This window comes from Anabrus simplex, chromosome 2 (assembly GCF_040414725.1).
Source record: "Anabrus simplex isolate iqAnaSimp1 chromosome 2, ASM4041472v1, whole genome shotgun sequence".
Taxonomy (NCBI): Eukaryota; Metazoa; Arthropoda; class Insecta; order Orthoptera; family Tettigoniidae; genus Anabrus; species Anabrus simplex.
The window spans coordinates 633206041-633230485 of record NC_090266.1 but is presented as its reverse complement, the minus strand read 5'-3'; the positions used below and the strand labels follow the sequence as shown (position 1 = coordinate 633230485).

The window sequence follows — 24445 nt, the reverse complement described above, 5'->3', positions numbered from 1 at the left end:
TAGAATTGAAGAATGTGTTCATAACTGCTAATTCCATACTAGCACAGAAGTCTAGCTAATACTTCCCATTCCTATTAGCTTCTATAGCTTCCCCACATTTTCCAATCACCCTTTCGTATCCCACAGTTCTATTTCAAACTCTCACATTGAAATTGCCCAATGGCACTACCATATCCTTGCTATTGACCCTGACTATGTTGTCACTCAATGCTTTATAAAACTTGTCAGCTTCATCCTCATCTGCACCCTTACATGGTGAATAAACAAGAGACAATTCTCGTTCTAATTCCTCCAGTTGCCAAATCTACCCACATCATTCACTCATTTATTTGCCTAACAGAAACTACTTTGCATGCAATAGTATTCCTGATGAGTCCTATCCCACACTCTGCCCTTCCCTTTTAACACCCGTCAAGTACATTTTATAATCTCTTCCTCTTAATCTCCTCCTTACCCGAATGTCATTAACTCCTAACACATCTAGATGCATCCTCTTTGCTGACTCAGCCAGTTATAGTTTCTTCCATAAGCCTCCTTATTATTGATAGCTCCCCATTGAATTCCATTTTGTTCCCAAAGTTGTTTCCAAGGAGTCTCTCTCCTGTCAAATGGGAGTGAGACTCCATTACTCCCATAGGACTGAGGCTTACTTAAAGCATTCAGAGTGTGCTTTGTGAAAAATCTGAAGCAGGATGCTACCCTTTCTTACATAGTCCCAGTGAAGGTCTCTCCCCTGATGGGTTAGTGACCACCAGTGGAGTGTATAGTCCTAACTGTCTTTGCACAAGGAGGGCCATGACTCAGAATATGTCTAAAATGCCCACTCCCATTCCATAGCAACTGGTATCCCGACACTCAGGACCACTTACTAGGCCACTCAGCCATTGTCCATGGTTGACGAACTAGGACAAGTTACAATAACCCACACCACAAACCACGAACTACCAAACAGAATAAGGCGACTCATTTTATTTCTCATTCACATGGTAATTGTATTACTTCAATATTATTTTCAGGAATTTCTCAAATGTGTTTTAGTGAATGGTGATTGTATTAATGGCATAATTGAAGATTATAAAAGCTATACATAAAAATGTTCTATTGCATAATTTTTACTAGAATCTGTTACATACACATGTATTTCTCTTTTAGATTTTACGAGTTGACCTCCTGGAAGATGTTGGTGTTAGTTTGAGTCCTGAGGTTGATGTTGGTCAAGTGGAGGGTGCCTTTGTCATGGGTTTAGGGTACTGGCTGATGGAGTTACTAGTATATAACCCAGATAATGGTGAACTACTGACTAACAGAACATGGGTATGTATATTCCTTATTTTCCCTATTTAAAATTATAATTCCAGCTGTGATTTCCCACAAAAGAAGAAAATACTAACTAGTCTGACTGGTACCAATACATGTTTGCTTTGAAAGAATGAAGTGAGCAATAGAACAATGAGTAAGGAGAAAGATATGCAATATATTCTGCCGAGTTGCTACTTTATTAAAAACAGTATTTTATGTACTATAATACAGAATATACAGTATTATTCATTAGGAAAATGCTGGGGATTGTGCTGGAGCAGTGGTCTAGCTATTGACACCCAGCTCTAATGTCCCAGGTTTGAATCCAGACAAGAAAAAAAAAGGGGGGGAAACGAGGAGAAAATCAATGTTCACTCATGATATTCTCCTTGAAGTACTTGCATAACGGTTGTTGATATACTTGGATGAGCCATTTTATTAGTTGAATTTTCTTGAGTTGTATTATTTTGCAATGTGTTTACTAACCTCGTCTGTAATCCATGTGACCTTGCTGTGGTGGGGAGGCTTGTGCATTCCAATGAAACAGGTAGCAGAACCCTGGGTGCAACCTTATTGAATTGGTATCTGTCAAGAGGCCAGACTATCCAATGATTAACTGGAAGTGGGATAGGAGCCTTTCAGAAGTTACAAGGGTGGCAGTCTGGATGGTTGAGTGATGTGACCTTGTAATAATATTAAAAATGGCTTAGCTATATTGATACTGCTACATGGCTGAAAGCAACAGGGGAAACTACAGCTGTGACTAACTCTGGAGGACATACAGCTCTCTCTATATGAATGAATGATACCAACACACCAAGCCAATGCTCATCACAATAGTACAGGTGTATATGCCTACTAGTTTAGCGGATGATATAGAAATTAAAAGAATATACAAAGTGATAGAAGATTTAATACAGTGTGTAAAAGGAGATGAGAATCCAATTATGATGGGAGACTGGAATGCAATGGTAGATCAAGGAAGGGAAGCTAATGTAGTAAGAGAATTTGGACTGGGACAAAGGAATGAAAGAGGAAATAGACTAGTAGAATTCTGCACCGATAATAATTTAGTCCTTGGTTCAAACTCAACAAACAATGGTTGTATATGTGGATCATACCTGGAGACTTCATTATAATTAGGCAGAGAATCAGAAACCAGGTGCTAGATTGAAAGACCTTTTTAGGAGCAGACATGGACTCTGACCACAACTACTTGGTGGTCGTGAAATGCCACCTGAAATTGAAGAAAGGAAGGAATGCAAGGAGATGATATCTAGACAAAGTGAAGAAAAAGTGATGGATTGTTTCAAGGAATGTGTTGCACAAGGAATAAATGAAAAGAGTGAAGGAAACACAATAGATGAAGACTGGACAGTCATGAAGAATAAGATCAAGAGGGCTGCTGAAGAAAGAAGAAAGGCAAGATCAAGTGAGAAATGGTGTATAACTCAGGAGATACAAGACATTAGTGACAAACAGGGAAAGTAAAAGAATGCAAAAAATGAGGGCAGAGAAGAATACAGGTGATTAAAAAATGAAGTAAATAAAAAATGCAGAACAGCTATGGAAAAATGGCTGAAAGAGAAGTGCAAGGATGTTGAAGGGTTGTATGGTTGTAAGAAAGGTAGATGCTGCATTTAGGGAAATCGAGAAAACCTTTGAAGAAATGAAAACTAGGTGTGAATATTTCAAGTTCAGATGGTAAACTACATCTTTTCCTTGAAGATCGGGCAGAAAGATGGCAGGTACATATTCAACAATTGTATCAAGGGAGAGAAGTAGATAAATCTGGAACAAGAGATGACTGCTCATGCTAATGAAATGGGAGACCCATTTCTGAGGTTGTGATGTTTGGAACATCACAGCATGTACAAAATTATTGAACTGTGTAATTAATTGGAAAGATGTATATATTTAATTAGTGGTATTTAATTTTAAATTATGTTTATATATTGGGTTTTTAGTTATCCATGTCACATCATCATCTCATTTCTTTGTATCACAGCTATAACATATTCTGAATGAATGACTTCTTGAATAAGGTATCACAACATCAATTGTATTATTAGCTTGCAGTACATTTCCAGTAGCTGAGGTCAGGTGACCGGACTCACCATGCTAATTTTAGCCCTTTACCAGGAAAAAGACTTCGTCAAACTTGCAAGAGTCCTTACCCCTTCCATACTCTGAAGAGACAGTTAAATCCTTGTTAAAGCCTACTTTTTGAAGTTCACTGCATGACGCTTTGATTGCCCCGGAAAGTTCAACCTATGTGAATGGACGTTATGGAACATGATGATGGATATACGATGGATAGGAGAAGGGAAAGTACATCATATCTTACTGGACTATGTGCTATGGTACATAGAGGGAGATTTTGAAGCCTATATACGTCCATGACAAGAACTGGAGAGGGTCCATTCTAATCTATTCTATCATATCGGAGGAGGGCTGTATGTCTTGACATCGGAGAAGGTCTTAACTGCTGAAGATCTTTAGTTCACTTCACATCTGAGTAGAGCACTACTCAAAATTACTCTCATTGAGACCTGGTTATCTCGATGACAAGAGTTAAAGTCAACGAGAGATCGGTTTTGACTGGTATAGGAGAGGAGAAATTTTGCTATGTATTTAGTTATGCTACAATTCTGTAATACAGAAGAATACAAGTGTATTCTCTCCATGAACGTAACCCAAGGTGGTTTTGCTATTAAAATTACGACTCGTTACAACTTTATGTAAGGAGTAGTGTAGGAAGTGTTAAAGTCAGGAAAGTCATTGTTCAATTAGTGAGATATGCATGAATCAGAAATAGGACTGGTACCTACAACGAGAGATGACTACGACAGCACAAGAGGTCCATCAAACATCAGCTGCTACATAGATCGTGTCCAGATAAGTCTACGAATGGTGAGCTAATGGCATAAATTACTGCAAGTCTCTGCGCAACAGTTCAGTTTTTATTAAATTTCACTTTGTTCAATTTTCCTTTTGCTTCCATAAGTTCACAGCTCGTATATGCGCAGTCACATTCTTGATCCTAATAAATAGTTTATTGCAGAAATTCTAATTAACATGCCTTAATTTCCAAGTTAGTGTGTACTTAATGATTAGTGTTCAGTCACCCCTGGGAGTATTTAGTCTTAACTACTACTACTACTACTACTACTACTACTACTACTACTACTATAGTCTCAAGCCATAATTTTGAAGGCTGGCGCCCATGGGATATTGCTTATGGAGAGGTACATGAGCACGTATGTATTTATATTAAAATTAAGGTGACCCAGCACGTCGCATATTGTCGCACATCTGTGGGCAAGAGGGGGGTATGTCGCATATTGTCGCCACAAGCGTGGAGCTTGAAAACCATTAAGTACTTCTATAAGAACGGCTGTAAAGAAGATAGAATCAGTGTTTTTAGGAGTAACTGTTGCCTATTCACATATATTTTATTTTGTGTGTTTGATTTTGGGGGTAGCATGGCTGAGCAAGAGGAGAAAGACGTGACATTGCATAGTGGTCACGTGCTGAAGGGTAGTACTTTAAGTAATTCTAAGGAAGGGGTAGATGAGTGTGTAGAGGAGGAAACACATGATAGGAGCGAAGATAGCAAAGGAAATAAGAGTAGTAATGATGAAGTTACTATAGATTCAGACGATAGTACGATGAGGGGCAAGGCGCAGGTTAACCCTAACAATGAAAGTAGTAATAATCAGTTACTAGAAATGATGCAGGTAATGTTAAGTAAGATAGAGGATAGTAAATCTGAAATAAAAAATGAAATGGAACAAAATAAATCTGAAATAAAAAAAAATGAATTGGAACAAATTTAAACAGAAGTGGCACAAACTAAATCAGAAATTATAAATGAAGTAGAACAAACTAAACGAGAATTAAGTAAGGCATTGAATGAACACAAGGTCGAAGCTAATAAAAGGATGAATAAACACAGCAAACAGTTAAATGAATTATTTAAACAAAATGAAAGATTTAACAAGCAGGTATAGGAACAGAAAGACAACTAAGCAAAACAAACAAGAGTTAGAAAATAAATTTGTAGAGCAGAGGAGTGAGTTTTTAGGATTAATGAAAAAAGAAAGCAACAACACAAGAGGAGTTAGACACAGGCGACAATTATTAACAATAAAGCTGAGACCCAAAAGGACGACATAAGAGAATTTAAAGAACAGGTACAAAACAATATCGATACGGTTAAGTGTACGATAGAAGACACCACTAGAGAACAAAGAGAAAAGTCTGCGATTGTAGAAGGCAATGCAGTTTTAATTAAAATGCTGAAAGAAAAACAGAACACTTTAGTGAACGAAACTGAAATAGACAGGAAATGTAGATAACCGCATAGTGATAGCAGAAACACGCATAAGGCAAGAAGTAAAAGAAAGACAAGGTAACATAGAGAGGTAAAATTATGGAGGGATTTACAGTAAGGAAATAGAATTACCAAAGATCAATGGGAAACAAACCCACTAGAATTTCTTAAGATAGTAGAAAAATAGCAGGGAGAATTGTTCAAATTACTTCAATTGTTTGTCCTTCAAGTAAATAACGGATTGAGGAGGGGTTTACGGACTGGGAAGAGGAGATCAACATTATTGATCATGCTTTTGTGGGAGAGACGCGTTCCTGGTTTTCAGTCTATAAAAGCAACATGAAAAGTCTGAAGGAATTTAAGACTAAGTTCACAGACAAATAATGGAATGAACACGTTCAAAGTCTTGAAAGAAAAGGGTAGTATTTGGGAAGTTCAAACATAATGAGGGCATCTCTGTGACTGAGTATATGTGCCATCACAAGGTGAGAATTCGACAGAGCTTTCAAAGACATAAATAGGGACAAGGCACCTGGAATTGATGACATACTGTTGCCTCCAAATGAAATAACTTTCAGATTGTACAACTTGTCTAATTTATTAACAATAACTGAACTTTAAATTACAAGTCTGTACATAATGTGATATAACAAAGTCTCTGAAGGCTGTCTGAACTATTTTCTGTACCAAAATAATACAGAAGCACAACCCTTGATACAGTTAAAAAGAAAAACATGAAGTATTTAACTGTTCAAAATGACTATATTTACATGGAGAACTAATGACTTATGTACGGTATTTGGACGTCTATCTGCATAAGTCCATAAAGAATACTAGTTCATACTTTGACTATCACTGCTAAGAGAGTATAGAGATGGATGTTGATATTACGAAGTTCCACAAAGGTTTGCAGAGTGTAGGATACATATGGGCCTATCAGTCTTATTACTATAGTCCCATATGCCCATTCAGTCATTCTGTGGTCAGACTAATCTGGGTTTGCCACGGAGTGGTGATCTGTTTTCCTTGGCATGAAGCTCTCCTCCTATACCTAGCTTCAGCTGTGACATAGTCTGGCCAGCCGCTTGCTTACTGGAAGCGACCTCGCATGCCAGCTCAGCTTGGTATGTTCCAGGAAGAGTCTGTGCGGCGCAGAGAGTTTGAAAGCCATTGCCAACACATTCCCTCAAAATTATTCCCGCCTTAGGAGAAACCAGCATGGTGAGATTATTCCATTTAGTGTTTAAGATGTATGACATAGGAGAAATACCACCCGACTTTAAATAGAATATTGTCATACCTATTCCCAAGAAATCAGGTGCTGAAATGTGTGAAAACTAGTGCACCAGTAGTTTAGTATCTCATGCTTGCAAAATTTTAACATGTATTTACAGAAGAATGGAAGGACAATTTGAAGCTGAGTTCAGACAAGGTCAGTTTGGCTTCAAAAGAAGTGTAGGAACACTTGAAGCAATCCTGACTTTACATCTGATCTTAGAGGATCAATTTAAGGAGAAGAAGCCCATGTACATAGCATTCGTAGATCTAGAAAACACATTTGATAATATTGATTGGACCAAGCTATTCGAGATCCTGAGGGTGATTAGGATCAGATACTGAAAAAAAGTTGATTATCTACAATCTGTACAAAAATCAGTCTGCAGTGATAAGAATTGAGGGCTATGAAAATGAAGCGGCAAACCATAATAGTGAGGCAAAGCTGTAATGTGTCCCCTCTCCTTTTCAATATTTATATAGAAAAGGGGTAAAGGAAATCAAAGAGCAATTTGGAGAGATTCACAATCCAAGAAGAGGAAATCAAAACTGAGATTTGCCAGTGATACTGTTATTTTATCTGAGTCTGCAGAAGATCTGGACAAATTGCTGAATGCTATAGACACAGTCCTGAAGAAGGAGTACAAGATGATAAATAAATAAATGAATAAATAAATAAATAAATAAATAAATAAATAAATAAATAAATAAATAAATAAATAAATAAATAAATAAATAAATAAATCCAAAACAAAAGTAATGGAGTATAGTCTAATGTCAGGTGATTCAGGAAATGTTCGAATAGGAAATGAAGTCTTAATGGAAGTAAACAAAAATTGTTAGTTGGGTAGTAGAATAATTATGGCAGAAGTAAGCACACAACATGTAGACTAGCACAGGCAATGAAAACCTTTAAGAAAAGTAATTTGCCCACTTAGAACTTTGATATAGGAATTACGAAGATGTTTTTGAAGATTTTCGTCTGGAGTATGGCATTGTATTGAAGTAAAGCATGGACAATAACTAGCTCAGAAAGAAAGAGAATAGGGGCCAATGACCTAGATGTTAGGCCCCTTTAAACAACAAGCATCATCATCAAGAAAGAGAATAGCTTTCAAAATGTGGTGTTACAAAGGAATGCTGAAGGTGAGATGGGTAGATCGAATCACGAATGATGATTGTACTGAATTGGTAAGAGAAAATTTTGGCAAAATTTACAAGGAGGGGGGGGGGGGGGGAGAGAGAGAGAGAGAGAGAGAGAGAGAGAGAGAGAGAGAGAGAGAGAGAGAGAGAGAGAGAGAGAGAGAGAGATATTAATACGACACATCTTAAGACACCCAGGACTTGTTCAGTTAGTTTTTGAGAGATGTGGTGGTAGTAAGACCGGTAGGGGTAGACCAAGGTGTGGATATGACAAACAGATTAGAGAAGATATAGGATACAGTAATTTCATAGAAATGAAAAGGTTAGCATAGGATAGGGTGGAATGGAGGGCTGCATCAAACCAGTTTAGGAAATGACCTAAACAACAGCGACATACTCATTACTGTACTGACTGAGCGAATTGGTCGTGTAGTTAGTCATGCAGCTGTGAACTTGCATTTGGGATATTGTGGGTTTGAACCCCACCGTTGGCAACCCTGAATATGGTTTTCCGTGGTTTCTCATTTTCACACCGGCCAAAAGCTGGGACTGTACCTTAAGGCCATGGTCGCTTCCTTCCCACTCCTAGCCTTGTCCTATCCCATCATTGCAATAAGACCTATCCACGTTGGTGTGATGTAAAGAACATCGTAAACAAAAAAACCCTACTGTATTTGTTGAATATTATTATTTCTCACACCAAGGTGATAAGAGGTAACATAATTAATAGCACAGTTACAGTCGATAACTTGAGCAAGCAATTAATTGAAAATTTGATGAAAATATGTACATTTTATTTTTCCGTCGTCAGTCCTAGGCCAGGTCTGATGCAGTTCCCCAATTCATCTCGCCAGTGGCAACTGGTGAATTCTTTGACTGGAGGTGCTGTAAACTCTGTTAAACTTTAACCTGCCTATCATCTTTTTTTTTTTGCTTTACGTCGCACCGACACAGATAGGTCTGATGGCGACGATGGGATAGGGAAGGCCTAGGAATAGGAAGGAAGCGGCCGTGGCCCTAATTAAGATACAGCCCCAGCATTTGCCTGGTGTGAAAATGGGAAACCACGGTAAACCATCTTCAGGGCTGCCGACAGTGGGGATTCGAACCCACTATCTCCCGATTACTGGATACTAGCCGCACTTAAGCGACTGCAGCTATCGAGCTTGGTAGGAACAATTTTATAATCATGGGTACTATTTAGCCATTAGGCTAAGTTAATAAAAATTTTTAAAATCCTGGATTTTCTGATATTTCTTGTTGTGCTCCCTAAGCACAAACTCTAATTTTCCCACAAAAGTTTAGTGTTTTGATGGTTTTTCTGCACAAAATGATTTCAACAGATCTGTTACATATGATTGCTTAACTTACCTCTTAATGTTCCCCATCTGATTCTGAAGGACTTTTGGAAGAAAGAATGTGTTAATGTGCTTTTTATATATGAGGTGACTGTACATAATTATGTAACCCTTTGTAATTTAAAATGAGTTGTCCAGCAGACTGATAAATGCTCTACTTACATTTTTTTATTGAATGTCCAATTTTCAATCAAATTGTAACATTTAATGTTGACTGAGTGAACAGTAAAAAAAGGAATTAGAATTTTATGATTATATCTACGTTCTGAAGCATCACAAACTTAATATAACTATTTTTGGGTTTTAACTCTCACTTTTTTAAAGCATTTCTCACTAAGGTTGAAACGCTGTCGTAAGTCCACCCAAGATCACCATCATTCATTACGAAACAAGTGTAAGAAAAGAATGCGTTCCTAATATCTCTCTCTCTCTCTCTCTCACACACACACACACACACACACACACACACACTAAATTTTCTTGTGTAGCCTACTCATTTTTGTTCTTAGGTAATGTTTACATTAGGCCTTGGAGGTCCCAACCTCTTCTGTTCTAATCTACTTTTCAAAAGTTATATCAATCAGTACTTAAAATATTATTCATGCTTGTTCTACAGCATACTATCATACAGCAAATTCAAGCTTAATATTAAACTCTACCAAGTGAGTTTGCTGTGTGGTTAGGGTTACATAGCTGTGATCTTGGTGGGTTTGAATTTCACCATCAGCAACCCTGAAGATGGTCTTCCGTAATTTCCCATTTTCACGCCAGGCAAATGCTGGGGCTGTACCTTAATTAAGGCCACGGCCGCTTCCTTCCAACTCCTAGGCCGTTCCTATCCCATCGTCGCCATAAGACCTATCTGTGTTTGTGCGACGTAAAGCCCCTAGCAAAAAAAAAAAAAAAGAATATTAAGCTGTATTTGCAAGGGTTATTTTTTTAACTAAGATCCGATCGGTTGTAGGTTTGTAAAGTTGATGCGCCTGTAAAAATGCGCATGCATGCTGTCCCCCGGCATGCCTTTGGCATGAGTCAACATCAGTTGCAGTCGTAACATCATTGCGTATGGTTCGGTGTGGGCAGTTGAAATGTTTCAGATAATTGAGCGTCCCGCCGAGTGTGAAATAAGGCTGTAAAAAATCGAATCGCAGACAAGGAATGTGTCAGCTGCAGACATGCATTGCCAGATATGTGAGGTATATGGTCTTAATGCAGTGAGTGACAGCAAGGTGCATAAATGGATGAGATTGTTCAAGAATAGGCGGGACAATGACCACGACAAATTGCGATCGGTCAGACCTTACGTAATTTTGAAAAATTTGGTGCACGTATTAGATGCGAAAATCCATTAAGAATGGCATTTCACGATTTCCACTCTGTCGCTGCAATTCCCACAAGTTTCAAGGTCAGTGCTATACAAAGTCATTTGACACCTTGCAGTTCAGAAAACTGTGCACACGATGGGTTCCCAGACTGCTTAATCAGGAACACAAAACCAGGAGTATGGCTTGTGCTTTGACCTTTTTGTCCCGATACCATGAGGCAGGAGATCAAAGTTTGGACCACATTGTCACAGGGGACAAAACGTGGGTTTCGCATTTGACTCCTGAATCGAAGCAGCAATCAATGGTATGGTGACAAACGTCATCTCCAGTCTAAGTGAAAGCCAAACAGACAATATTAACATGCAAGATTATGGCCACTGTGTTTTAGGACAGACATGGTGGTTGACTTTGTCACGTGAGACAACAGTAAATTTAGCTGCATGCTGCGCAGTCTTGAAAAAGCTTCGGTGTGCTGTACAGAATAAGCAATGTGGCCTATTGTCATCTGGAGTTTCATTGCTGCATGACAATGCACGACCTCATTCTGCTGCTCAAACTTGGGAGTTAATTCGATCTTTTGGATGGGAGCAAATGGACCACCTACCGTACAGCCTGGACATTGTGCTGAGTGAATATCATCTAATCCGTTACCTGAAGCAGTTCCTTGCCGGTCAGTGGCTTGACTCCGACAAAGAAGTTAATACAGCAGTTGAAGATTGGCTTCAGTCAGAGGCGACAGTTCCACAATGAGGGGATGCAAAAATTGATGGTATGCTATATTTAAACAAACGTGGTAACTATTTAGAAAAATAGCTTAATATGTAAAGAAAATATCATAAAATGGTTTCAGCAATATCATTATTACTTTTGTTTCTATTGACAAATGGACCTTACTTAAAAAATAGCCTTCGCATAAAGACTAAATTATGGATACATTGTTGTACTGTTGGCATCACATCCACAGGCTCTGCTTAAATTCTCACCTGCACACCTTTACAGTGTATAAACCACTTTTGCACACTCCTTCACTCCCCTCATCAAATAAACCTAGGCACTCATTTACTGGCTGTTTGCTTGGAACCCTACATTTTGTTAGGAGTAATGCAGCTACCATCTACAGAAAACTACAGAGAAATGATGAGATGGAACAGAAACTAAGAGGCAATAATTACCAATGGATAAAATTGGAAGATTTTTCATCAGCAACTGTGATAATGCAATGAAAATGGACAAATATCAATGATGAAAAAAAGATACAATTATCCTACTCAGCTAAGAGTTGATACATTTTATATTACAAACATCACTAAATTAATTCAATTATTTTGTGTCCGATGGATGTCCGGACATCAGGAGGGCTCTGCACCAGAGCCCATTATTACCACACTGCCACTGTATCTCACCTTACTCTATCCCACCCTACTTTTTGCAATTAATCTACCTACTAACATTCCCACTACAGGTTGCATGGGCCTCCAGATTCAACCTTACCACTCTATCTCAGCGAACCAGGCCAGCTCTCTGTGTTCACCTAGATTATTACACGTATCCCCTCATCATGACTTAAACATCCATGTATGTCTCTCCCTAACCTTCTGAAGAAATACCGTGGACATTAAGGTATTGCCTGATTGGCCTGGTTGATGCAGTCCTCCACACTACCCTATCCTGGGCAAATTTCTTCATTACTACATAATTAGCAGATTCTACATCCATCCTGATCAATTTGTCATACTTATTTCTTGGTCTTCCTGAACTGTTTTTATCCCATATACCTCCCTCCAAAACTAAATGAACAATTGTGCATGTCTAAGAACATGACCAACCTACCTATCTCTCCTTCAAGCTAAATATGCCAAATCGTTCTCCTCACATCAGCTCTGTATAATACCTCTTAGTTTGTGTTGTGATAGACCCATCTCTCCCTTAAGCATTCTTTTATAGCACCACATTTGGAAGGCCTCTTCTCTTTCCAGTAATTGTCCATGTTTCACTCTCATACAATCAATCAATCAATCAATCAATCAATCAATCAATCAATCAATCACCACCGATCTGTCTTCAGGTCAGTCGCCCAGGTGGTAGATTCCCTATATGTTATTTTTCTAGTCTTTTCTTAAATGATTGAAAAGAATTTGGAAATTTATTGAACATCTCACTTTCTGGACAAATACTTTCAGAAAATAGTCTTGACATCTGCATCTATGCTTGTGGTGAGTGGACTTTTCTTTTACATGAAGACTTTTACTAAAATGCTAGCTTACATTTTATGTCCTGCTTGCTTCCTCAGTCATTGGTTATTATACTTCCCAGGTGGCAAAATTCCTCTACATCCTCAATGAAAATATAGCCACAATTATTCCAAAAAAGTTTTTAATAACCAGACCTCCTAATGCTCAAAACCTTACAGAAGTAAGCGATGTTGTTTCCCAGTTTCACACCAGCCAAATGCTGGGACTGTATCTTAATAATGGTCATGAGTGCAATTGGATTAGATAAGAGTGACTGAATGGGTGGCTATATTTCAAGAAAATTGAACTCTGAGAATTAAAGTAGGTGAAACATTATCTGCATTATCTGATCCTGTAATCATTAAGAGGGAAAATCCTCAAAGCAGTATTTATTATTGGACCTTTATGTTTTATTTTATATATATTGTCCCCTTTTCCGGGGTCGCTCAGTCGGCGGAGCGAGAGTCCCAAAGGGTGGAACGTTCGCAGGCCCAACTTTACTGTTTCGGGACAGACCTTATGAAATTTTTAATTTGCAGGGCTATAGGTGACTGAATAGGTGACACAGCATGATAAAAGAAATCGGAACAAAAATAACAATAACATTTATTAAATAAACAACAGTCTGGGCATGCAGATGAGAAAAGAAAAAACTATTTACACCAATACAACTCAAATTGACTGCTTCTGATCTGTAATGTGAACATATGTACATTTCATGTTTATGGGTTCCATTCGTTACAACCCATCTTCATTTAAACACCTTGTCCGAAACCATGCTTCAGGTCAAAATCTTCGATTTACGGAACTATAACATTGAACCAATCATAATGTTAGCGAAAATGTCATTATGACCAATATTGCTACATTAGATCATTAAATTATACAATATTCCCTTGATGAATAAATTCTTCACCAATTTTACTGCTCCTTTATACAAGTTCTGTGCTAATCCCCCTTAATTAATTCACTAATTCACCATGACTCTTTGGAAAATTCATTGATTAATTCTCTGGAAACTTTCTTTTACAAATCTTTGGAAAATTCTTGCAACATTTCCATTGGGAAATTCTTTCACAACTACTTAGAAAATTCGCTTACATATACTTGGAAAATCTTTGAACATTATCGTAAGAAAGTTCTTTGAACATTTACTTGGTAAATTCTTTTACAATTCCATTGGAAAATTCTTTTAACATTTACTTGGTAAATTCTTTGGCAAGTTTCCCCTCCATCTCAGATTACATTTGACTGTATTCTTTTATTGAAAATTTTAAACAATCATTCACCACCATCATTTAGGGATGTATTGAAGAATGCACTCGCATAACCTTATGGAAAAAATTACTTTACACAATACAAGTTGTTGAGCCTAAATTTATTATTATTCCCTGAATAATTAACCATATCACCATAAATCACAATACCCTTACGACTAATATGTACCCTAGCGGTCATCATGTTGTCTATTATTATCATAAAAATTAATCATCACAATCATTGCTCACATTTAACTCTCAACAACAACTTTAAATTGTTCTGACTCATTATTATTATTATTATTATTATTATTATTATTATTATTATATCCATGATTATTATTCCTAAACGCATCATCTCGATGAGCTACCTACTGTCCACAGCTATCACCTTCCCTTCTTTTTTTTTTGTTTTTGCTAGGGGCTTTACGTCGCACCGACACAGATAGGTCTTATGGCGACGATGGGATAGGAAAGGCCTAGGAGTTGGAAGGAAGCGGCCGTGGCCTTAATTAAGGTACAGCCCCAGCATTTGCCTGGTGTGAAAATGGGAAACCACGGAAAACCATTTTCAGGGCTGCCGATAGTGGGATTCGAACCTACTATCTCCCGGATACAAGCTCACAGCCGAGCGCCTCTATGCGCACGGCCAACTCGCCCGGTACCTTCCCTTCTAAGGTCAGAATTACTTTAATGAATTCATAAATCATCCTTATTAGCCTTCATTTCCACGTAATCCATTTTTGAAGACCTTAAGTATACGTAACCTCGTGAAGTTCACTAACAACTGGGGTTATCAATCACTGAATCAACACAGCAACATTCCAAGAAATCAATAAAATGAGATCAATGAAGCAATAAATCAATGACTACTCTACCATCACCACAATTTAAATACTACATCTCTAACTAAATCTACGTTTCATTGTATAAGAATACAATCCAACTAACAATCTACCGAAAGAAAGGAAAATGTGACAAAAGTACTTATTATCCCAATGTAAATCTCTGGTGTCTTGAATGTAGGTGTAGATGTAGGTTCCTCCTCTGGATTATGGTGGATTGTAGGTGAACATTCATCATGCTGGCTCACACACATCGGCTTAACACATCAGGATTCCTGTGCAGTCAAATAGTGTAGAATCACTCCAGCGGTGTTTTAGAGTTCCCCAGGATTTCCTTCTTGGTCGGTCCATGATGACAATTGGCCTTCGTTGATGTTGCTGACACTAAAATTTTATATTAAAATAGGATCCTCACTCATGGTAGACTAATAGTTTGCCTTACAATACTTAACTGGCACAGTGATGTTCAATGTGGTTCAACCCTACATAAAGCTTCAAATCTTGACCTCATTTATCAGTTTACAGCACTTCATTGAGTTGTCATAATCTTGAATATTCCTCTATATTACTGTTGAAAATGATGTTCCTCTGCCAGGTTTGCTCTCGAAGCTTCCATTTCAATGATTATCTTCCCTCTTAATACCTAATAGAACATTCCATAAGTTTTTGCGGCAAAACTCGACGTAGCGTCTTGCAGTGACTGTCCGTGGTTTGGAATCTTTCACCCAGGCAAATGTACTGCAATGAGATATCGCACTAGGCTGATCCATCTGAACAGAAAATTAAATTAGCACACTCAAATACCATGACGTCGTGCAGTACTATCTCATAGTCAACTAATTTCTTCAACAGCTTTAGCAGTGACTATCGTACTCTACCTGTCTCTCACGGAAAACACGCTGTTCGTCTTCCTTCCAGAATGATTCTCTGACTATAAAACGGCTTCGCTAATTCTCATTGGTCGACAGCTATTCTGCAACTGACCAGTTATTCCATATTTGGTGCAGATTTATCTGGAATCTCACTCTCCTTTGTCTCCGGCACTCGCTATGTGACGTAAACCTTATGACGTATGATGTCCTTGACCACCTGACAGTTTTAACTGGCCTGCAGCGGAACGGCCTAGTAACCAGCTGATGCTCGTTCATGCCTAGATCCGTGTTACATTACGAGAATTGAACCAACCTCTTTAAATCCAATAAAATACTACACTATAAAATATTATATGTATGTAAATGATATGAGTAAAGAACCTGACTCAGAGATAAGGCTTTTTAAGGATGATGTTGTACTGTATAGGGTAATAAATAACTCACAAGATTATGAGCGACTACAAAAAGACCTAATGGGATTGTTAATAAAGGGTACAGAACTCTGTACATGGTTACGAGGGTGTTCAGGGGTTGTAAGGATGTAAAGGAGAGGGCATATCTCTGGTGGGACCCCAACTAGAGTGGTTCCAGTGTATGGAACCCTCTCCAGGATTACTTGAGTTGAGAACTGGAAAAAAATCCAAAGAAAAGCAGCTCTCTTTGCTCTGGGTGATTTCTGACAAAAGAGTAGTGTTACAAATATGTTGCGAACTTTGGGCTGGGAGTACTTGATAGGAAGGAGATGAGCCACTCAACTGAGCAGTATGTTCTGAGCTGTCGTGGCATGGAATTACATTAGTAAATGCGTAAGCTTGTGTAGTGTTTTTTAAAAGTAATAAAGATCACAATATGAAGAAGATAAAAGTTGGAATTCAAGAGGACAAACTGGGGCAAATATTCATTTGTGGGGCGAGTAAGGGATTGGAATAAGTTATCAAGGGAAATGTTTGATAAATTTTCAAGTTCTTCGAGAAGGTTTAAAAAAAAGTTACGTAAAAAGAAATGCATAGGGAGTCTGCCACCTGAGCAACTGCCCTAAATGCAGATCAGTGGAGATGGGTCACTATGTAATGCACCCTAGCATATGCTGGAGTGGAGAGAAATGAGGACATCATTAAGATATATTCTAAATTTCAAGTTTTTAACTATTTAAACAGAATATAAACATATGTTTATACATTACTAAATATGTTTTAGTGTAGTTTGATAGAATTCTGATGTTCCTTTTTCAGGTATAATTCTGTTACCATGCATTTTCTTTTTCCAGCAGTTTATAAATGTATTTATTAAAATTGGTTTTGGCAGTCTGAAGAGCCTAATGGTTACAGACTTTGTAAATGTAGTCTACTTTTATAATTCACTATAATCCTAATATCAAGGAGATGAACCAATTACTGATATTCAAAATTTGACATAGGCCTACATCTAAATTTTTCCCTTGGATCAGTAATTTGCAATTCTCATTTCAGTGTTCTTGACTATAATAATTTTCATTCTCACTTTTTCAGACATACAAGCCACCAGGTGCTAAGGATATTCCCATTGATTTCCGAACATATTTCAGAAGAAATTCAACAAATCCAACAGGTGTTCTACGTTCAAAAGGTTAGTAAAATGCAAACGTCATCAGTGTTTCCTTCAGATTATGTTGTTCAGTTCCATTTATTGCCTTGGAAATCAATCCTCAGTCAGGCACAATCTATCGGAGAGATACCTTTTTCACATTTTTCAATGTACTAGCATGACGGCTTCAACCTGTTATAGCAGCTGCCTGTTATTCTTGTTTCATTATCAAGCAAAGGTGTCTGCGAGATAGATTGTGGCCACTCATATAGCCTACCTCATAGAAATATGTTGGTAATTGTAAAGATATTCATGAAAACTTCTAAATACCTTCTTATGTTTGTTTACCCATATATTCTGCAATATTATGTTATTTTCCTTTCCGCTGTTGTAAGACAGTAATGAAATTTCTTTCATGCAATATACACACATTGACCCGGTCGAATGACTGGAAACAGGCTATGGATTTTCTTCAATAACACTTTAAAATATATACTCGGTGCCTTTTTTCTGTTGGTTTGCAATGGTACATAGTACCAGCACCTTATGTATTGAAAATGCTCCAACAGATGGTACTGTGTTCACAAATTGAATTTTCAGTTTTGATTCTCACAAGTATGTACCATGCTTACATGTTTCATAGGCATCATGAATTGGTAACACAGTCGGAGACAGGAAGTTGTATTCACTTCCGATTGTTTCCAGCATCATATTACGAGTTCTATATCCATTGCAACATGCAGGTGTTCACGTGAGTTTTGATTTAATCTCCTGCAAGGTAAATAAGTGCAATTATTGTTCAGAATTAGTCAAGAAAGTAGTTACTTTGTCAATGAGTAAAATAAAGAAGGCTGAAAAAGTAGAAATTATTAAATCTACTTGTAATCCTGTAAAATACAAAACTAGCACTGAAAATAAACTTGGTGAAATGGGCCACAAAACCAAGTCCGAAAATCCACAAGATCAAAAGGAAGCAGAATCTGATAATGACTGACTGCAACATTCAACACTTCCAAAAAATAAAATAAATGCAGGTTCTGGAGAGAAAGGAGTGGATTTGGGGAGATATCAGAACATGTATTGGAAGTATGGAAGTTGCTGTAATAGCACCTACATGATGTGTACTCGGGGGGGAAAAAAAAAAAAAAAAAAAAAAAAAAAAAAAACCACTGCATATATTGTATTATGTATGTAATAGACAAGAAAAATGTTCCACCGATCAATACATTTATTGTGGATGAACTACTACACTAGTACCGGTTTCGACCTATCTTGGCCATCATCAGCTAGCACACAAATTTACAGTCATGGGATAAATTACAAAGAAGTTACTTAAGAGCATCCGGATGTCTGATAAAAAATGGAAGTAAAATATATTGCAGTATGTTGCGTTAAAATAGCTCTGATTAAAAGTGGTGATCGTTAGAATAAACTAAAACCTATTGATTGAGCATGGACATGAGTATTGTATTATATCAGTTTGAAGAATTCAATAAGGCATGCTAAACTGTAAATAAAATAAACCAAACCAAACCAAACCCCATGGCACTACAGCCCTTGAAGGGCCTTGGCCTACCAAGTGACGGCTGCTCAGCCCGAAGGCCTGCAGATTATGAGGCATCATATGGTCAGCACGACGAATCCTCTCGGCCGTTATTCTTGGCTTTCTAGACCGGGGCCGCTATCTCACCGTCAGATAGCTCCTCAATTCTGATCATGTAGGCTGAGTGGACCTTGAACCAGACCTCAGGTCTTGGTAAAAATCCCTGACCTGGCCAGGAATCTAATCCGGGGCCTCTGGGTGAGAGGCAGGCACGCTACCCCTACACCACGGGGCCGGCATAAAGTACTGTATTAAAATATGACATATCACATGAAGGAAGATTTTTATATAAAACAGAGCTATAAACGTAAACAGTATCTCTGATACATTGTGCCCTAGTGTAACACTAGCTAATGCATGCAATGGACGGTTAAGGAATGCAAGATTCATAATTTATTGCAACAAGTTTGCTATAATCTTATTTTGTCAGGTAAATATTAATCTTCTCTACTGTTTACTAGGTTCTATAGAAACTATATATATTAAATGACAAGTTTCTTCTTCTTTTCTTTCCTTCCTTTTCTTTGCTTCAAATAATTGTTAAGGAGATTCAGTCATGTTCAGGAGAGCTAGTTTTCTTCTCTTGTATATTGGTGATGAACAAGATTATGAAGGAAGTAAAAAAAACCTATGAAGGAATGAAAATGAATGTAATGCTGTTTGCCAATGACAGTGTGAGATACAGGAACAAGTGGACATTGCAAGTGGAAAGATTGAGCAATTGAGAAGAAAGATAGCGGGGCTGAGTTGCTCAGATGATAGATTGCTGGGTTTTTACTTCTGTACAGTTCATTTCATTATGACTGCTGAATTTCAATAATTTGCATGTTTCTTCTTAAATAACTGGCACTGTTCCCTTTCAAGGCCCCCAATAAAAAATAAAAAAGAACTAGTGTATTTTCATTGTTTATTCTTAAGGGACCTGAATTTTTTTATATTTCACTTTGTCTCTTAATTTTTCAAAAAAGAAAATTAGGGTTGGGGTTAAGAGTTTCAGGCTAACTTATTTCATTTGTTGTACTTTAGGCCAGTTTTCAAAGAAAAATTGAACATTTCCCTTCAAATAGACTGGATTTTATCAGTGGCTAATTTTATATTCACTGATTAAGTCTAAAAGCAGTTTTCATTTATTTTTTTGTGATTCCTGCAAAATACATGGATTTGAATTTTATGGATAGTGTTTTCAATATGCTGCTCTATAAGGGATTAGTATAGCAAAGGGAAAGTTAAATTTTTCTCTGGTATTATTTAGAAGGTGTGTAACAGCTGCAAAGATAAATCTTTAAAAGTTCAGACCCCTGCATATTTAACTATTTTGTTATTCTAAGAAGTATTGTAATAATTGAACGAATAAACATTCATATGGAATAAATTTATGTGCAGTAAAACAAGGTCTGTGCAAACTCTTGCTCTATTACCATTCCATGTGATATTCCTTTCATGAAACCCAATAAATATTTTGAAGGTAATTCTAACTAGGATGAAGTTGAATTGTATGTGTATCTTATTTATTTTGATTTTAAGTTGTGTAACATTTGGTTGCATGGTAGGCTAACAAAAGTAGCTTGCTATTTGGAAGTGTTGCCAAAATTCACATCCACGTAGAAGGGATTGCAGGTTTTAGAAAATATATTTTGAATGACATTTCAAGAGATTCACCAGCATCACGGTGATTGTTTAATTTAACAGTGTTCACTGAATTATGATCTTCGCTGGATAAAGTGATGCAGCGTACTCGTTGCAAATACATAAGTATTCTGAAAGTCTCATTTGGACAAAGTACCTGTTGGGACCCTCTCCGGAGGCAGCCCTACCCAGGGAGTGGCGCCCCTGCCTATGAGAGTCCCAGAGCACACTGACCCGGTGTGGAACATCTGGTATGGGTCCCAGCTCAGGGTTACGAGTGAAGACCTCAACGGCATCTACGGCGGAGAAGGTGGACTTTGGTACGGTGGAGATGGCGGAAGGGTCATACCCGTAGAGTCTGTACTTCAGAGGAGCGGCTACGAAAGGCGTCTGTCTCCATGTTAGGGGCGGCCTAATTTTGAACCTGGCAGTAGGTATAAAATGCCTTTGGGTGTGGCGAGCCCATCGTAACAATAGCGTATATGGACAAAGCAGATATGGTGCCTCGGAAAAGGTTAGGGCATCCCCTGCTAAAAGCGACGCGCAGCTCTTCAGGTGCTGGGGGAACTTTGAAAAATGGGCAACCAGCACCAAACTACATCAAAATTGCAACAGTAAATGTACTGACACTGACGGGAAAGACAGAAGAACTGGTTGACTTCATGATAGAGAAAGATATAGTCATACTTGGACTGTGCGAGACCAAGAAGAGGGGTACAGGGGAGATCCCTCTGAGAGAAGGATACAGGCTGTATTACAGCGGAGGACCTGAAGCAAAAAATGGAGTGGCCATCATACTTAGAAGAGAAATCCAAGAATATGTGGAATATACAAAGTACATCAGCGATAGGATGATGATGATGATGAGACTCCAGTTTGAAAATGGCGTGAAAGATCTATTTCAGTTGTATGCCCTGCAAAGTGGTTGCATAGATGAACATCTAGAGGACTTCTTAGAGAAGTGGAGAGACAGATAGAAGATAAGGAAGTACTATTGATGGGAGATCTAAATGCACAAGTTGGAATGGAAAGACAAGGAAAGGAAGATGTTGTAGGGTCCTTTGGATATGGAAATGTAAATCCAGAAGGCGAGTTGTTGGTGGATTTTTGCATGAGGAATCAAATGATTGTTGGAAACACCTGGTTTAGGAAGAAGAATAGTCAGAAGATTACAAGGTATGGTTGGGGAGACAGACGAACAAAGACCATGATTGATTATATAATCATAGAGAAACACCGGAAGAACCTTGTAGATGTAACAGCCATGCCTGAAGAAGCCTTTGGTGGAGATCATAGAGTTGTGATAGGAAAATTCAAAGTTGGAAAGATTGAAAAACCCCAATTAAGAATAGAGAAAAGAATTAAAGTATGGAAGTTGAAGGAGAAAAGCATACAAGAAGAATTTCAAAGGGAAATAATACCCTTGGTACCCAGGACAGAGGTGGGGAATGTTGAAGAGGAATGGAAAAGATTTAAGGAAGCACTGGTTGGATGTGCAGAAAAGGTGTGTGGTAGAACATCAGGAAATGTGAAAGACAAAGAAACACACTGGTGGAATGATAGGGTAAAAATTAAAGTGAAGAAAAAGAAAATGGTATGGAAAGCATGGAAAACATCTAAGACTGAAGAAAGTAGAAGAAAATATGTGGAGGCAAAGAATTTGGCCAAGAAAGTAGTGGAGGAAGAAAAGAGGAAAAGCTGGGCCTTATTCACACAGAAATTGAGATGATACGCAGGGCAGCAAGAAATTACTGTATGCTATCTTAAGAAACAAAAAGAGAGATCAAGTAAACACCAGATTTGTGAAGGATGAAGGTGGCATAATTTTAACAAAGCCAGAAGAAATAAGAAATAGCTGGAGAGAGTATTTTCAGAAGCTGCTGAACATAGGAACGGATGACAGTCATTCAATGGACGACCAGGAAAGGCAATTAGTTGATGAAGAAATGGATAAAGAAATTACAATGAATGAAATTGAAATGTCAGTAAGAAAGATGGAGAATGGAAAAACTGCTGGAATAGATGAAATTTCAGTGGAGATGATGAAGGCAGCTGGAGCTGTAGGCCTGCAGTGGACATATCGGGTTCTCAGGAATGTCTGGGAGAATAAGGAGGTCCCTGAGGATTGGCAAAAAGGAATAATCATCCCAATTTTCAAGAAAGGTGATAAGAAAGTTTTGAAGAACTACCAGGGGAATTACTCTAATACATCACGAGCGAGACATCGGGAAGTGCGGACGTGTGAATGAGCTGAGGTGCGCAATATGGGAATAACGATACAGCAATACAGGCTAAGAATTGGAAGATGGCATGGTGCAAGGCAGTGTTGGAAGGAAGGTGGAGTTGAGAGAGGAAGAGAAATTAGTGGTTATAAAGGACTGTTGGAGATTATGTTGTGTGCGACGGTTATTGCGACGCTGCTGGTGGTAGGAGGTATAGAAAAAAATCCGGGTCCAAACCAGGGACCGTTCGGCTGGGAGGAGCTTGAAGAGATCAAGAGAGTGGTGAAGGAAGCAAGCAAAGGAGAAGAAATTAAGGAAATGATGCAGGAACACCAGGCAACCCAAATGAAGGAGATGAAGGACTTAAAAAGTTTTATAAAAGAAGAAATTGGAGGTGTAAATGACAAGTTAGCGGAGATAGAAGATGAGGTAGGGAGCTTGAAAAAGAAGGTGGTGGTACTGGAAGAGGAATTAACAGCAATGAAGAGAGAAGTGAGGTTAGCGAGGAACGAATCAGCAAGAAAAAATGTGTTTGTGTATGGTGTACCTGAGGAAGGAACAGAATCAAAAGTGGAATTAGTATTGAAAGTGGTGGACATAGTTTCGAACAAAATGAAGATAAACTTTTCTGAAGTTGATATAGATGATATATATAGAGTGGGAAGGAACAAGGGACATAGGCCAGTGAAGTTAAGATTAATATCAACCCTGATGGCTGATATACTTCTGAGGAATGCTGGAAATTTGAAAGGATCGAACATTATTTATTTGAAGGCTGAGATAGAGAAAGAAGACAGGACAGGATGCGGTCGGATGTCTATAAGCGGCATATGTGGCGTGCTAGAGCGCAGGGATTGCGAGTCAAGATAGTGGGGAGGTGTCTGGTTACTTCAGGCAGAAATTGGTCGCGATCATGGACACAGGAGGAACTGCTGAGGATGGAAAAATGTGAGGAGGAAATGAGTTGCAGAAATCGAGAGCAGGGCGACATCAGTACGGAGAAGGAAGAGAGAAGAGGGGACTGCGGTGTCAGCGGGCAGGTAGCGAAGACAGCAGAGTCCTTGGTGAGTCAGAACAGCTCAGGAAGGAGTGAATCAACAAGTAGGACACTAGACCGAAGTGAAGTGGATACAGGTAGTGAAGAGGTGAAGGGAAGGGAAAGGAGTCAGGGTAGTGACTCAACCTCCCCGAATAGGAATAATGCAGAAATAAACCTGGAGAGAAAGCAGGCGTTAAATAAGGTGAGATCCTTAAGTTTAAAAGATCTATGGGGTGGGAAAAAAGGCTCTGGCACGGAAAAGGGGAAGGATGGGGGTGAGAAGAAAGAGAGGGATGGGATGGAGCCAAAAGGAAGAATCACGAGAAGTAAGGGGGGAAGTGGTGAATTGCAGAAGTATAGGGAGGGAGGGGGAGGAAATAAATAACTAGATATGGTGATAGGGATGCTGAATATTGAGGGGTTGATGGGGAAGTTAGGGAATAAGGAAA

The 24445-nt window shown here is 38.3% G+C and overlaps 1 protein-coding gene across 1 annotated transcript in view; it reads left to right on the top strand.

The window, feature by feature from the left end:
* Positions 1 to 24445, top strand: part of LOC136864294 (xanthine dehydrogenase) — a 358258-nt gene that overhangs the window by 313239 nt on the left and 20574 nt on the right. Inside the window, exons 24-25 of the mRNA XM_067141086.2 lie at positions 1153 to 1314; positions 17452 to 17548. Of these exons, the coding sequence (XP_066997187.2) occupies positions 1153 to 1314; positions 17452 to 17548 (259 nt within the window). The remainder of the gene's footprint in view (positions 1 to 1152; positions 1315 to 17451; positions 17549 to 24445) is intronic.